Raw genomic sequence first — 16,021 nt, forward strand, 5'->3', positions numbered from 1 at the left:
GCTTAATTTTTTTTTTTCAATGAAAGGTATTGATGCACAGATCAACCATCAACCATCGGATTTCATCTAATTTTCACCATTCTCAAGTTATACTCAAATGCGATTTCCCCCTGTACATTACTTATGGGAGTTTTTCACATACACACGTTCTATCCTCAATATCTCATGTTCTATTCAAGATAGAGACTTCGTTTTGGTTTAAGAACACTCGCTGAAACACCTTCTTTATTTTGAGTTTTTGAACACTTAAATCGGTTGAGTTGGAGAGGAGCTAGGCGCGGACATTCAATGTGGAGTTATGGATTTTTTTTAGGTTTTTGGCAGACCAATGAGTGGTTAGTGGCAAAGATATAGCATCTCTGAGAGATTTGTCAAATGCTATTCAGAAAAACTGTCCTAACATCAATGCTTTCATTATTGATGATGAAAATATCCTTGAAAAAGATGCTTTAATTGCTAGTGTCCATCAAGTGTTATGGAACATTAAAGATCCAAAAAAATTGAAAATGAAGTCTTCAAGCTGCTTTTGCAATGAAAATTGTGATTATTTCAAAATTGGTGTCATAATATACTCCTCTAATAGAAAAGTTCATCTTCGAGTCGATGATGTTTAAGGACCAGATTCGGAGAACGAGAATCCATTTGACAGTGAACAAGTCATTACACCAAAAGGTGGCAAGCACCATATAGGGAATGGAGAGAAACCATCGACATCCAAAAAAACCTTTAAAATCGATGATTTTATTCTTGTCAAACTACTCTCTAAGAAAACAGATTATCGTTACAAGGCTATGTGTATGGGTTTAGAAAATGATAAATACAGATAATATGTAAAATAGGGGACAAGAGTGGAAAATGATTTAAGGTCGAAGAAAACGATATTACATTTATCTCTGAAGATCAGATTAATCAGCCTTACCTATGCCAAACCTTTTTTTGAAAGGGCAGTGGATGTTCTACTGTTTCAAAGAGTCGGTGAACGTGTTGGAGAAAGCTTAAGTATTTATTTTTTGTTAATATAGGCAAGAGAGTGCCTTTAATTTATATTTCTCAATATATGTTATGATTAAAACATGTTTATTTAGTGAAATGTAGCATAGGCACAGGTAATATAAAAATCATGCTATTTATTGTAAGTCCGATTATTTGTATTACTTAAAAGATGCTAGTCTATATAATAAGTATTAATAAAAGGATATTTTATTATTTGTTGTAGGTACAATGCATCTTAATTAAAATATATTATTGTGTAATGACACTAACGATACTTTTGTTTTGAATTTCAGAAAAGGTTGACATAATATAGTTTATGAATGTTTAATATGATTGGTAAAAATGATAGTCTGATTCTATTTTAAGTACAATGTTTAATAAAAGTTGATTTTTCTAATTTTGTTACATTTATTTTCCCCCCTGGCCCAAAAAATATATCCCTATAACCATATCAATATTATTAAAGTAAATTTACATATAATGTAAGATGTAATAAAATATATAGTGAATACATTTTTTTATCAGCAGTATGCTTATATCCATATCAATATATATGGAGATAAACATCTGTCTATCGCAAAACATACAACTTCAAAAATGCTGCTAAAATCTATCCACTACCTCTGCCTTAACCGCTAGATTTAGCACTCTGCAAGTTTTGGCTTTATCCAAAAATAAATAAAAAATGTGTCCAAAGAGAAACATCTAAAAGCATTTCTGACATTGACAAGGCCACAACACAGCAGATGAAAGCCATTCAGAAATGCTCCCAGTTATCGATGTAATGTTAGAATTGCAGTGAGTGTATTGCTAGTTAAGTGTTATATTTTAAATTTTATTGGTGCACAAGTTAATGAATTCATTTTCATAACAATGAAGTCCTTGTGTTTCAGTTACATGATAAAACAAGTATATTACCAAATGTGAAATATAAATAAAGCATAAAATTGGACATATCTAGTGAAAGTGAATTAATATTATCTTCGCCACATATTACTGAAACTGTGAATATAGTAAGCTCAAACTTAAAATGAGCAATTTTGATATGAACATTAAAAGGTCAACAAATGTGTTCAATAAAATGGAATATATTTAAATGTCCCATTTATCTAGTCACAAAAAACTAGATCATACCTTTAAAACAAGGGAAATTAAATGAATACTATTCAGGAATTGTGCCTGGATAAGCTACCTGCCCTTAAGAATCAAACTTGTTGCTGTTGGAAAAAGTTGAAATAAAATATATTTACTTAAATTTATATAATTCAGCAAAACAAATAAAACCAATTGACAATATACAAATCTAGTTCAATACTTTGGCTAGTAATTGTTCTTTCTTATTTTCCTTTGATTTATTCAAAGAATTCTTCCATTCTTCTTTATTTCTCTTATAAAGCAAGTAATTAATTTTATTGGAAATGATTTTCCCAAATTCTGAATTTACCCAACTTGCATCTTTGTGTGATAATTCTTCAATAATTTGTAACTTGCATTTTAAATTTGCAACATTCCATAATGCTTCAAAACTCCTAGAACCAAATTTACTAGAAGCAAGATCTTTGTATACACCCATCATTTTTCTCACTAATTTTTCTCTGCTCTTTTCTCCAACGAATTCTCCTCTTACATAAGAATCAACAACATGACTACCCATAGTATTGGAAAATAGATTTAGCAACACATTTTGATCTAAATTTAATAATGCATTCACTATTTTAATGGGTTTATTATAGTCTAATAACTTTTGTAGAATTAAAGTACCATGCAAATTTAATTTCTCTTTTTGTAAATTTTCAATTGCTTTTTTAAGATTATTTTCATATGTAGTAAATCTGCATAAACATAATATGAGGCTATTTTGCCTTTCTTCAGGTTCAAAACAATCTAATGCTTTCATCAATTGCTGTACAAAACTTCCTTGCCTGGTCCTAAATTTTTTACATGCTTCAGATAATGATAATAAAATTCCTGAATGACCTACTTCAATAATAGCTGGAAAATTATCTACCAATTCATCATAAATTCCTTCAAAGTGTTCTTTTTCCTGACAATGTTGTATCAGTTTCTGAACGGCAAAATTTGTCATTTTTATGGTTGACAACTCAACTAAATTTCCAGAAAAGCAGGAATTATACAGCTGCATAAATAATTTGGAATTTACCAGCTGAAGACAAGTTTCTAATAGCATTACAACTGATTGAGATCCAAAAGCTGAAGGTAAATGTTTGGGTTTGTCCTCTTGGCTGTTCATATTGAAAACTTCTAGTAATTTTTTCGAATAAGATTTTAACAATTTTGGATCCGTATTTTTTAAACATTTCATTAGAACTTGTAAGAAACCAGAAGTCAAGTCAGACATGCATAACTGTTCAAATTGGGGCCAACTTATAATTCTCTCACCATATTCTTTAACAATATCTGAAAATTCATTTGGAATTACAATATCTTGTTTATCAGTGTTACTATTATCAGTTGGTAATTGTATTAAATGAATAAGGCAGCTTCTAATAACGTGATTTCCATAAGTGTCCCACATATAATCCTCTAAATTATTCAACAAAAATTTACTAACTTTTATGGCAAAATTTTGGTAAACAAGCCTCATTTCCTGTGGTGTGTTTTCTATAAAAGTTCTTTTACAACTTTCAGACACAAGACATTCTAACACATGGCTCGCAAATCTATCACTTATCAATGGTCTTATATCTTCACTAAATACATCTAGAAATTGTTTCACAATATCATTATTTGCATATGGTAATAACAGTTCTATAACTCTGCAACCAACTTGATTGCAACAACAATTAATTTCTTGATCTTTAGTTTGTTCAAAAACATTATTTGCAAAAACTTTTTTATCCTCTTCTGAATCAAATCCATCTTTGAATGTTTCCAAAATTTTCACAAAATAGTGATAAGTATCTGAATCCAATTGGGAACCTCTTCCAAAATGTCCTTTTTTGGCGTATTTTCTAGCATTCTTTAAAAATGACTTTTTCCTTTTTCTATTATTTTTTTTGTTTATAATCTTATTAGAACTTTCTTCCATTTTCAAATTCAAAAAGATTTGCAGTATCTAAATTAACATTATCCACTGATTTTACAAAAGTAAAATACCTTTACAATAAAAAACAAAAACGTGTTGATTGAAACCATTTGTAGGTTAAATTTCTTTATAATTCTTCTTTTTCTAAAAGACGATGTTATGGCCAGAGACTCTACGATAACAGAGCAATCTACGGCTTAGATTTCAACTTAACAACATATTTCAAGGTTATGGTAAAAACTGCGTACGTGTTATTGTTTGTGTTTAAATTAGCTAATTCAACACTCAATCGTACATTTCATATTGCACATTGAACTTTTTATATCGACATAAGTTTAAACATCTGGTAGACTTTTTTTATTATTTATATTCAAAAATGTCCAGCCCCAAGCAAGAATCCGTTCTCAAAGCAGGTCACCCCCCTGCAGGTAAAATTTGATGTTTATTTATTTTGCATTTAAGACGTGTATAACTTAAATTCTCCAAAACTTTTTATTGGTTTTGGTTAGGTTAGTAAAGTTAATTTGGTGCAGATTTAGGTTAAGGACAATATGTTTAAGTGAGTTATGAACATTTTTTGCTACCGGCAAAATTGTTTGCCATTTAATTGTTGCTTATGTTTTCTTAAATAAATATTTTTTCAGATAGTGGATAAACTAAATTTTCGTCTTTTGTACTTTCTTTTCATTCAAGTATTTCCAACTCAAAGCAGATCACCACTGCTTCTCAAATATGTTGTTTATTTAGTTTAGTTTCTAAAATTTTTTTACCAGTTCTTCCTAATGCAGACTTTTGTACTTTTTCTTGATTTCACCTTTTAGAAAAAATAGGTAATGGCTGAATTAAAATCCACACCTATATGAATAATCTAAGCTTTCCTTTCCAGATTAACCTACTAAATTTTAAAATGCATTTTATATAAGAACTAAACACAATTTTTTGTCATTTACCAACCTAAAAACTATTCAATTTTTTCCCGAATTTGTATATTCTACAGAGCATTATGTATAATTTATATTCCCAACAAATTCAATGTAGAAGCTTATTTGTTCACAATGTATGTATGTATGTGGATATTGGGATATCATATACACTGCAACACAAAGGATCTATTTTGTCCTCCTTTCTTGCTGTGATACTGGGGAACCCAGTATATACACCTGATCTGTTATCCCACTCCTTTCAAACAGTTCAGAAAGTGGGATAGCTGTAGCTGCCAGAGATCTTCGTCTTCTATTTCATATGCTCCCAAGTGTAGTGCTCTGAAGTTCCTTAGTGTTTCACACTTCTAGAGAAGGGTAACTGTATTTTTCTTGCATAGCTTGTTTAATTTTTCTAGGCAATCCCAAACGAGTTTGAACTTTATGATATTGCAGCTTTAACTCTAATAGTTGCTTGGCTATGGAACAGGAAGATGATCTTCTGTTTGTGATAGCTCCTCTCTAGATTGAAATGGGTACATTTTTCAATTGCATAAATTTCCATTCAAAAAATGCTTGGTGTATTGCCCAAGCTTTCAGAGTGTTTGGTCCATATACTTTTACTTCTACAGCTTTGTATCGAAGTAAATTTTTTCTCAAAGTTAATCTTGTTCAATGCATTATCCTGAGGTATGTTCCAGGTTTGATCATTATTTAGGGATAGTTTTTCTTTGATGATTCCGTCTTTGAACATTCGAAGTGATATTTTATTTGCCACACTTTCTAGTATTATGTGGAGAGGTCAGCTGTTAGGAATTATTTCATGGCCATGGTTGCTCATAGTAAGCCAGTCTTTGTACCTTAGAGAGATTGTTCTTCGTTGTATTTGTAGTAGTTCTAGTAGAAGTTTTAGTATGCCATCATGGCTTTTGTGGCTTAAGTGATTATCTCCTTTCCGTATTTGTTCCAGAGAAATTTACTATCTTGCGTGAGTCCCAGATATTTCCCCTCTGTTTTTCACTCAATGACTTGCCCGTCTAGCTTGATGGGGTTGAGACTGAGTTTTTTCTTCCTAGTGAAGGAAATTAGGTAGGTCCTATTCCCGTTGAAGCTTTGCCCCACAAATAGACATCATCTTTTTGTATAGTTGAGTCCTCTTTGAACTATGTCCCATTGATTTGTCCACAATTGAAGAGATGTGTTTGGAAAATATAATCTTATTATATTATAATATATTAAATTACAAATTGAAGCTATAATATTATTTATATGTATTACTTATAATTCTAATTTCAGTGAAGGCAGGTGGGATGAGAATAACCCAGCACAAGACAAGAAAAGATTTTGGTGGATTAACCGAAGATGTGACTGGAATTACAGTAACTGGTAGTCCCCCAAAAACAACTACTGTATCTGGAGCAGTTGTCAAAGGGCATGCTGATTTTCCAGCAGAAGCTGTTCAAAGTTTTCATAAAGAAAAACCTCCAGTAAATCATCCCACCAAACCATTAACTCATATCCAACAACCTAGAAAATAAATTCATGGGTACCAATTCCCATAAGATGTAAAATAAGGTTTTAACATGAGTTTTCACAATGACACTTTTTAATACATCTTTCAAATAGCATTTAAGTAATGTGAATGTTTCATATTATATCAATTAAATAGATGAGATTAGATTACTCTTGTTACTGTTTTATAATTTAAAAGCTCTTTATGAAACCAGTCTACTTGGTTTAGTCCGTGTTACTAACTTCAATTTTTATATATTTTGTTTGAAATACATTTTTCCCCAAAAAACTAAAAAGTGATTGTGAAATTCTTGTTTCAACATTATTTCCTTTTATAATTTTTAGTCTTTCGTTTAAGCAGCAATCACATTTGAAAATAAACCCAATAACATACCGATATTAAAGTAAGGCTGCTTTTCAAACGTATTACTATTTTTTGAACTGATTTTTATTAATACAAATAGATTTTAAAAATGTTTATGTTCATTGCACTTGTAAACTATTGAATAATAATTGTTTGATGTACATATGATGTGATACATATTTTCAATTTTTTGAACAACATATAGAATCTATATCAGTCTTTCTAACAGTTAAGTTTCTTTTCAACTCAAATGTAATATATAAAATGAAACTTTTTGAATGAAACCATTTTTTATCAATTTCATTATAAAAGAAACTCAATGCAGTTCTGTGATTGTAAATCAAGACAAACTTTATAAATAGTGCGATTTACTGTTAGCTAGTTATTTTGGATGCAACTTATTTTATTGAAAATTATACAATTTTCTGATAACAGAATATTTTGAGGAATAGAAAAACTGATTTGTCAAGAGAAATAATTGAATTTAATTTGTATATGATATTTTTCTAGGGCTGTAATACAAAATGGCCATTTCCTGACACTTTTTTGTTGAACAATTTGAGACATTTTTTACTAGAATTTTGTTTCCATATCAATAACCATGTAAATGGATATAAGTAATTTTTAGAATTAACCTCATTCAATATTGCAGAAATTGTTAATGTGGTATGCTTAAACTCATTACTGGAAATCAATGTTTCTATTTATTAAATTAATTATGTATCACTTTCCAAATTAATATTTTGATTTATACATAGTTTATATAATTTAAAAAATTATTTTATTCATGTTTTTTAATATACCTACCAAATATTAGGATAAAAACCGATTGATTTCTTGAAAAAATTTATTTCTTTTTATTATTGTTAGGAATCAACAGTACTAAAGAATAATTCAGTTGTAGTCCATAAATGTATGAATATACCTAATTTAATGAAATTGTTTATGTTACTCAATAGTTTTTAAATTTAATTTATTAATAATCCTGATAATAATTAGCAACAGCACTAGAAAAAGTTGAGTATATAATTCTAGGAAATAACTCACTATTTTAATTATATTAGCGGTTATATTGGTACAATTAGCAAATACATTCTTAGCTAACACATTTACGGAATTTTAATAAGAGCATATTCTCTAGCTATTCTAGCTAGCTCTAGAAATTTCCGATATTGAATTAAAGCATAGCACCTTGGCAATTTCTGCAATATTCGGCATACTACTTTCACTAGATGTATAATTTTAAGTTTTATTTTATCACAATTTGACTTCTAGGTTCCTCATAAAATGGTTAGAAAATGGTATTTTTATACTAAAGTTGTAAAAAAATTAAGTTTGATTACTTCGAGCATTTCACTTAATAATAACTTGTGCACAAATATAAAATATAACACTTGATTTTACATTTTCAAAAAATGTAATGATTCAGAGGATGTTGAAATGTTGTTATATATTTTTATTGCTCTTATAATACTAATGTAGATGTTTTCTTTCAAATTTTTTATATGGTTTGGGTTTTATAATTGATAATTTTCTTTTTATGTATGAAAGAAATTTTATTTTCTGTCAAAATAAAGGTGATTTTAATACATTTAATTTAGTGCTTTATTCCAATTAATTGTCTTTTTTCCCAATATTTCCTTTCTTGTTAACGATGATAAATGTGCTGCAGCTACATAATCCCTATAATAAAATATCTAGTTAAAAGTAAATCAGGAAAAAAATGATATTTTAGTCTTGATTGAACATATTCGGAATATACGTGGTTAGACACTAAAAAAAGTCAATGGTACAATGCTGGTCATCATATAGTGAAAATCTTATTTTTACAAGAAGAGATAAGAGACGCCTCCTGCGAACTAAATAGTAAACAACGTGTCCATATCCGCATTACAATATTTCCTTTTCAGAATCAGTGAATCATTCAAAAGTATAGATAAATAACAGCATAACAATGAAACGAATAAGGAATATTTGATGAAATTTTTAAAAATCAAAACTAATAGGTTAACTCCAATATGCGAAATAATCTAAAGTATGTTCGCATCAAACATAATGCAAAATCCTCAATGTATTCTAGCGGAACTCAAAAGAAAACATATAGTTAAGGTATGTTCATTAGGAACACTGGAAAGGTATTGAAAAAAACATAGTTTTAGATATAAAACGATAAATAAAAGGCAAACAGTAGAAAGTAGTCGTTTGATTAAGTAGATAACGAATATACAACAAAAATTCGTTAAAAAAAACTGGTACCAGCAAGTGACCAATAATGTTTTAAGATTATCTCCGTACTACTGTGTTTTAAATTCAATCGAATTAATATGGTCCCAATTAAGAAGACAGACAAGAACTAATAACACTTCACCCAAAAATTTCTCCTCCGTTGTGAAATTGATAATGAAAAAATTTTTCAAATATTAGTATCGAGAATTGGAAAATGATAATTGCCGTATTATTTCAATTTGTTTTGATATTTTTATATATTAATATCATTATTGCGAATAGACACGTTTCTCTATCATTATATTTTAAACTGGACTATTATTTAATTTTGAAATTATATCTAAAGTGCCAAGCATCGTCGGAAATAAATTTTTAACCATTTTTAAGCATTACTTTTTTTAAATAACAAACGTTGCTAGCCCTCAATAAATTATAGTGAAACTTTTTTGTCAGGTGAAAGTTCTAAGTATACTTTGGTTAATTCAAGAGTTGAAATTCAATATATGTGAAAGGTACCAGTTTTGAATAGATTTTAATTTGCTTTAGTATATGTATTATAAATGAAGACCACAGGGAAAAAACGTGGTAAGTCACAATTGTAGAATTTTCCAGGAAATTGTCATAGCTATGAAGATAAAAAGTTATTCCGCACTGTTATTATAGTACTATAAAATATTTACTGTATTGTATCTAAATTATGACAATGAAAACAAGAATCAACAAAAAATGGTCCTAACTACTTTATCTGCCAATATTTTTTAGATATATGTAAGTTTCATCAAAAACTAAATTACTTTTACCCCAATTTTTAAGTTAAAAATAAAACCTTGAGGTAAAAAATTTACAATTTACATTACAATTACATTCTTAATGATGGGTTCCTTATCTTCGATTGTAAGCCCATTATGGTTGTACAAAATGATAACATCTGAGAGCAATTAGACTATGCAAAGATCTAATTTTTGTTAATGATCACAAACATGGAAAGTAATTTTGTAAACATGAGCTGATATTGCACTAACCACGTAATAATTTAAAATCGCTTTTTAACACTACCGCCAATAATTTTATAACAAAAGCAATTTGCAGATATTTTGGTAAACTTACTTGAATTCATCATAGTTTTTGGATTTTACTGCCGCTCTAATTTTTGCATCATTTCGTATCCAATACATTTTATCATTTTCAATCGATGATTGTAGCTCTCGATACAGATCTTGTTTATTTAACATGTTTTCTGATTTGAGAAATTTTGACTCTCTTGGCGTTTAATCAATTACCTATGATGTATATGTAACTATGGCAATATAAGGTTTGTTCACGACCATAATGTTTTCATAAAATAAAGCAAGTCCAGGTCCGTTTTTCCTATAGTCTAACAAACAAAAAATGAAATAAGTTAGCTACATAAACTTCAAGCCATAGTGGCGATGGAATATGAATTATTTATATAGCGTGTTCATAAAGTAAAATAATTTACTTTCCAATATTTTGATTTCTGTTAACAAAAAATTATGTTGGTCAAAAGTTTTTCCAAATAATTCAGGCTATCTGCGTAAGTTATTTAGAAGTATACAAGGTGCAACGTTACCCCAAAATAGTTTATTAACATATTTTTATATAGTCTGTACTGTTCCAAAAATATGTTGATATAACATTTTAGAGTAACGGTGCACGCTGCATACTTGCCTGAATCAATTGAAAAAACTTTTTTCTACAGCTGCTATGAAAAGTGACGTATTTCTCATGGCTAACTTAATTTCAAAACCACATATTGATCACACTGTGAGAAATATTTTTTACGGCACTTTGCCCACACCACATACATTTAGATCAGTGATTCCCAAAGTGGTCGATATTGACCCCTTGGGGTCGATATCGGTTTCCAAGGAGTCAACATAAACGAAAATTGTTTTTGGGGGTCGACGCCCAAGCAGCACAGTGTCGTTATAATGACGTCAATTATTGGACATTATTAGTCGGCGACGTCGTAGACCAATAAGCGACGTCCATATGACGTGACATTTCAGATGTCATTTTGACGTCGTCTAGAGACGTCTTTCGTACGTTTGTTTTCGGTCGTTTTAAGTGCTTTTTAATCAACTATAAAAAAAATTAGAACGAAAGTTTATTACAAAAACTAAGCCCTATACGTGCTTTATAAAAAATTGTACATTTTAAATTGTTGTTTACCTAAAATTTGGATATAAATATAAATTCATTAATTAGCAATGAAAATACTAAACTGACGTTTTAAGTGGAAATGCAATTTGAATTTAAAGATGAAGTGAGAATGTTGTAATTAACAATTATTTAACTATTTTATTAGTAGGAAACAATTATTTTTAGCATCGATTCCTGTCGAGGCTGTCGACCAAGATTTAATTTTGGCGCGATTTTAATCGAAATGCCACGATACGATACGAGACGTGCAGGCGCATGCGTGCTGGACTGCTGGTGTGAACGCGTGTGCGCGTAATGGCGGACGGCAGCAAAAAGTTGTTTGGCGGTTTGGTGGGTGTTCTGTACCACTTAATATGTATTTTACAATTTAAATTATGTAATTCCAGTCGGCATATCTATCGACTTTTGGAGGGAGAGATTTTACTGGACATACAAACCGCATTTTAAATTTTTTGTTCATTTATTCTCTTGCAACTAATTGGAATTTTTGTGGCAAACGAGGTGAGAAAAAGGCTTTTAAAAACTTAAACGTAAAGGATGTGATTATTGGTAAGTGTTTTCACTTGTAGGTGCATACTTATTATTAATCTGAAACAACATTTTTAGGTGCTGTAAGAAAAAGCTCCCCTCTAGTCAGTCAGAAAGAAATAGAAGATACCATCAAGGTGTGGTTGAAACATGCACCAGAGAAATTGAAAAAGCAGCAGCATGGCAACCCGTAAGAAAAAAAGTGTTGTTAGTCAAAGACAACTCTACAGAAGGGTGGCAGAAGCAAATTTAGCACCTGTGAGTCAGAATTGTTATAATACATCTTTAATAGTTAATAATGATTCCAATGAATCATCAAATTCCGTTTTTTTTTGCTGGTTCAATGTGTGAAAGTGAAAATGACACCTGTTCCTCAAGAGATTTAGATTTTAATGTAAACTCGCCTAATGAAAATTTGCTCTTCAATGATGCGACGTTATACAACCATTTGACTTCCTATTCCAGTAACGTGCCCCCTAACGATTTATTTTCTAATGAACCGCCGCCTAGCGATTTGCATTCGAAATTGTCAAACTGGGCAGCTTCAAGGTACGTTCGACGTACAGTAGTTACTCATCTCTTGCATTATCTCCACCATTTAAAATCGTTAGTTCAGTCTCCGAATAAACCGTTACAACAGATTAATAGACGCTTAAAAGAAATTGAAATGACAGTGTACGAAAAACATGACTCTACTTCACCTGATGATGAACACTTCTGTAAATGTGAATTGTCCCATTTCTTAGGACCAACGCCAAATTTCTCTTGCAAGCAGTATAAAAAGCTTCATTATAAAGATTTTATTTTTTCTATTGCATCATATTCAGAAGCAAATTGTTTTTGTCTTACCTTAGAAGGACTGGTTTTCAAAATAGAAAATGTAGTGGATAATAATGGAGCAGTTTTTATATTAGGTAGGAGGTTTCAGGATTACCGTTCATTTTACAAATACCCTGTCGACTCAAAAGAATTTATCCAAAATTTATCAGAGTATATCGAGTTATTGCACTGCCACAAAGTTTTTTCGAAATGTATTGTTTTTCCTTTCAAGCAGGAATGGTTGTCATTTCCATTATTGCATCATTAGTAATTCCTTATTTCAACTTTTATGTTCTATAAGTGTAATAGTATGTAGTTTTTTAAGATTTTGTAATAAACTGGTATTAATTTGAACGCATTTTTTTATATTTTTGATCCTACTTATACGTCATTTGTCAAAAGTAAGTACGTCATTTTGACGTCTCACCAGCCGGACTAGGTACGTCATTAGTTGACGTCTGTAGGATGTGACATTAACCCGTCATAATCACGTCATTTTAGACGTCTTTTTAGACGTCCCCATTGGTCGCCAATGGCCTATAATTGACGTCATAGTAACGACACTGTGCTGCTTGGGCGACGTCTAAAAATCGGCCCGTATTAACTAACCCGAGTTCTTATTTAAAATTTTTTAGATACTGTATAACTTGTTCTAGGGGTACCGACTTGTTATGAGAATGACGAATATTTTAGTAGGAAGTATCATTCTTGTACTTTTAAAAAAAACTTAACAATCGATAAGCGTGTACACGTTCGTAGAAGATGAATAATTTGACTAGTTAAAAAGCATGAAAAATTCCTGTAAGATAATATAATGTGTTCAAACATATAAATCTTTAGGCATGTTTTGACTTGCACTGTTTTAGGTGCATATACGCAATTTAACCCGAACGAGATTATGATAAAGTCCAAAAATGCTCCGGATATTTGACTATAGGACACTTATGTTAAAAGTGCCTTTGCGTTTTCAATTTCGTCGGAACTTGAATGATAATACTGTAGGTTTCTCGGGCAAAAAAAGTTGTACAGAGCTTTTAAAAAAGCGAATCGAAAGGGCAATATACATAATGTATGCTCTTCGAAACTGTCGCCGCGATTTTTCCAAAAAAAAATTTAGCCTCGCTGAGCTCCACTCTGAAATCGCAAAAATCTTTCAAACTTCCATAATTACCATCAGCACAGACGAGGAGCTTAAGGAGAAGTTCAACCAAGGCTATCAGAAATTCTTATCAGAAAAAAGGCTTCAGTGTGGTTACAAACATTTTGACAAAACAAAGGTACCGTTTGAAAATCAAACGAACGTGGCTGTAACTCACCAATATTGAACCGAATTTAGCTAGATTCTTACTCGAGTATTCTTACGTAACTTGTATTAATAATTATTAATTACACTTGATATTTACTGAGGTTTATTGTATTTATTTTGATAAGTTTTGATGACTAAAGAATGTTAAGTTCACTCACTTAACCAACCGCAAAGTTTCAAATTGGTAGTATTTTGTATCAATAGAAAAAAAATTAGAGATAGAATTTTTTAATTAATTGTAAAGTAATTACGGGGGTCTGAGATATCAGTTCAATTAGAAAAAGGGGTCTCTTGCCTAAAATGGTTTGGGAATCCCTGATTTAGATGGAGAAAAAAAATCGACGAAAACTTAATTGGCTATTGTCAACTTTAAATAGTTGACCCAACTGTCAGATTATAGAAGTTTTTTAAATTCTTAAGGTAGTTTTCATTCGTGGTTTGATAAAAATCGCAATTTCTATTCAATATTATTTTAGTAGGACATAATTATACCAATTTATAATAAATAATATGGATACTGACAGTAGTGAAGATTTTGATAATACAATTTCAAGAAAAAAATATGCATTAGCATACGAGAAATTTATGGAATGGAGAAAAAATACAAAAATAAAATCTTTTTTGGAAACTGTACTTTTGGTATACTTTGCAGAGTTGTCGAAAACTTTATAGGCGTCTACACTTTGGTCACAATATTCAATGTTGCGAAGTACTATCAGTATAAAAAATAACATTGATATATCCACGTATCAGAAATTACGTTCATTTTTGAAAAGAAAGTCCTACAATTACGTCCCCAAAAAATCAAACATATTTAGAACAGATCAATTGCAGAGATTTTTAAACGAAGCTCCAAACAAGGAATATCTACTAATAAAAGAAAATTTATTTTGAAGGAACTATTTTTAAAATTTAATTTTATTTTTTCCTTGAATTAAGATAGATTTTTCTAATTAGTGGATTTTTCAGTAGATGAAAAAAAATCAAATAATCATTAAAAATTCTATTTCAAATTATGGTAGATAGATATTTGTACTTTTAACCAATATTTTTAAATCAATGGTCAATGGTGCAGTGGATGATAGTATGTCCGCTTGGAACTCAGTAAATTTTAATATTTAGATAATTTAGACGATTTAAATTCAGCTTTACTAGTGAAATTAGATAACACGAAAACGTTCACTATAACGGGAGAATTTTACGAGATATTTTTGCCAGAAAAACGTTTCTTTTTAAATTATCAACACGGAAATTAGAGAATCCTCAACTATACACAGATCACTGCTTCAGACGTTCTTCGGCAACAATTTTAGTAAATGCAGGAGGGGATATATTATCCTTAAAACCACAGGAGGATGGCAATACAGTACCATGGGAGAAGGATATGTCGTCTATTAAAAATAAATTAATATAAACATAAAAATAAACATTAAGTTACATTACGTTTATTCTTTCAATTTGTGCAGTTGTAGAAAAAGTATAATGTACAACAAGTGGGAAAAGTTCAACTGCTTTCGAGCTCCATCTTTATTTCGTTTACCTTAATTGTTTTTTTAGACGACGCCATCTGAAAGTTGTTCGGTACTGCAAAACACTTGCGGGACGCTCTGGAGTAGACAACTTTAACTTCCTTACATGTGACTGTAGCCACTTCAATGTTGACAACATTACTTTTTGCAAATAATTAATAAATTAATATTCACATTGCAAATATCATTAAGTACATTATATTGTTCAATAAATAAAATATTTATAATTTCTCTATTATTTATTTTCTTTCCTCAGTGTAATTGAGAAAGTTTCGGATCTTGTATGTCGTCTAAAAACTGTTGTGTACGCCTCGGCTGAAATACTACTTTGTTGGACTCGTCCAACAAAGTAGCACTTTCAGTCCTTTGCATACAAATAACTATTGTCTCAAAAGTACATAAATTACCAGTTTTTTACAAATCTAGGTACTCTAAATTTATAAACGAAGGAAAAATATTTTTAAATTATTAACAACGTAAATCAGAAACAATTTTTTCAATATATATCTTGAAAAAATTGATAAACTTATCATAGGTTATAAATTTGTGGAGAATTGTTCTGGACGTTTTCGAACGTTGCAGCAACTAATCTTA

General features: G+C 30.1%; 3 protein-coding genes and 1 long non-coding RNA gene across 4 annotated transcripts; 2 read left to right on the plus strand and 2 right to left on the minus strand.

Moving 5' to 3' along the window:
• Nucleotides 1–1,347: 1,347 nt before the first annotated feature.
• On the minus strand, nt 1,348–4,134 carry LOC130896466 (nucleolar protein 9). The gene has a single exon (XM_057804616.1). The coding sequence runs from the start codon at nt 4,040–4,042 to the stop codon at nt 2,297–2,299; it is 1,746 nt and encodes a 581-aa protein (XP_057660599.1). The 5' UTR covers nt 4,043–4,134; the 3' UTR covers nt 1,348–2,296.
• A 75-nt stretch (nt 4,135–4,209) lies between these two features.
• LOC130896467 (death-associated protein 1) lies at nt 4,210–8,431 on the plus strand. The gene is made up of 2 exons (XM_057804617.1): nt 4,210–4,467; nt 6,256–8,431. Exons 1-2 carry the CDS (start codon nt 4,416–4,418, stop codon nt 6,495–6,497), a joined length of 294 nt encoding a protein of 97 aa, XP_057660600.1. The 5' UTR covers nt 4,210–4,415; the 3' UTR covers nt 6,498–8,431.
• Nucleotides 8,432–8,471: 40 nt separating this feature from the next.
• LOC130896469 (uncharacterized) lies at nt 8,472–10,426 on the minus strand. The gene is made up of 2 exons (XR_009059575.1): nt 10,169–10,426; nt 8,472–8,518 (listed from the first exon to the last, which is right to left on the minus strand). It is a non-coding gene; the product is annotated as an uncharacterized LOC130896469 (long non-coding RNA).
• Nucleotides 10,427–11,423: 997 nt separating this feature from the next.
• Nucleotides 11,424–12,946, plus strand: LOC130896205 (uncharacterized). The gene is made up of 3 exons (XM_057804135.1): nt 11,424–11,575; nt 11,632–11,794; nt 11,852–12,946. Exons 1-3 carry the CDS (start codon nt 11,540–11,542, stop codon nt 11,965–11,967), a joined length of 315 nt encoding a protein of 104 aa, XP_057660118.1. The 5' UTR covers nt 11,424–11,539; the 3' UTR covers nt 11,968–12,946.
• The last annotated feature ends 3,075 nt before the right edge of the window (nt 12,947–16,021 follow it).

The sequence above is a fragment of the Diorhabda carinulata genome, chromosome 7, assembly GCF_026250575.1.
Source record: "Diorhabda carinulata isolate Delta chromosome 7, icDioCari1.1, whole genome shotgun sequence".
In the NCBI taxonomy this organism is placed as follows: Eukaryota; Metazoa; Arthropoda; class Insecta; order Coleoptera; family Chrysomelidae; genus Diorhabda; species Diorhabda carinulata.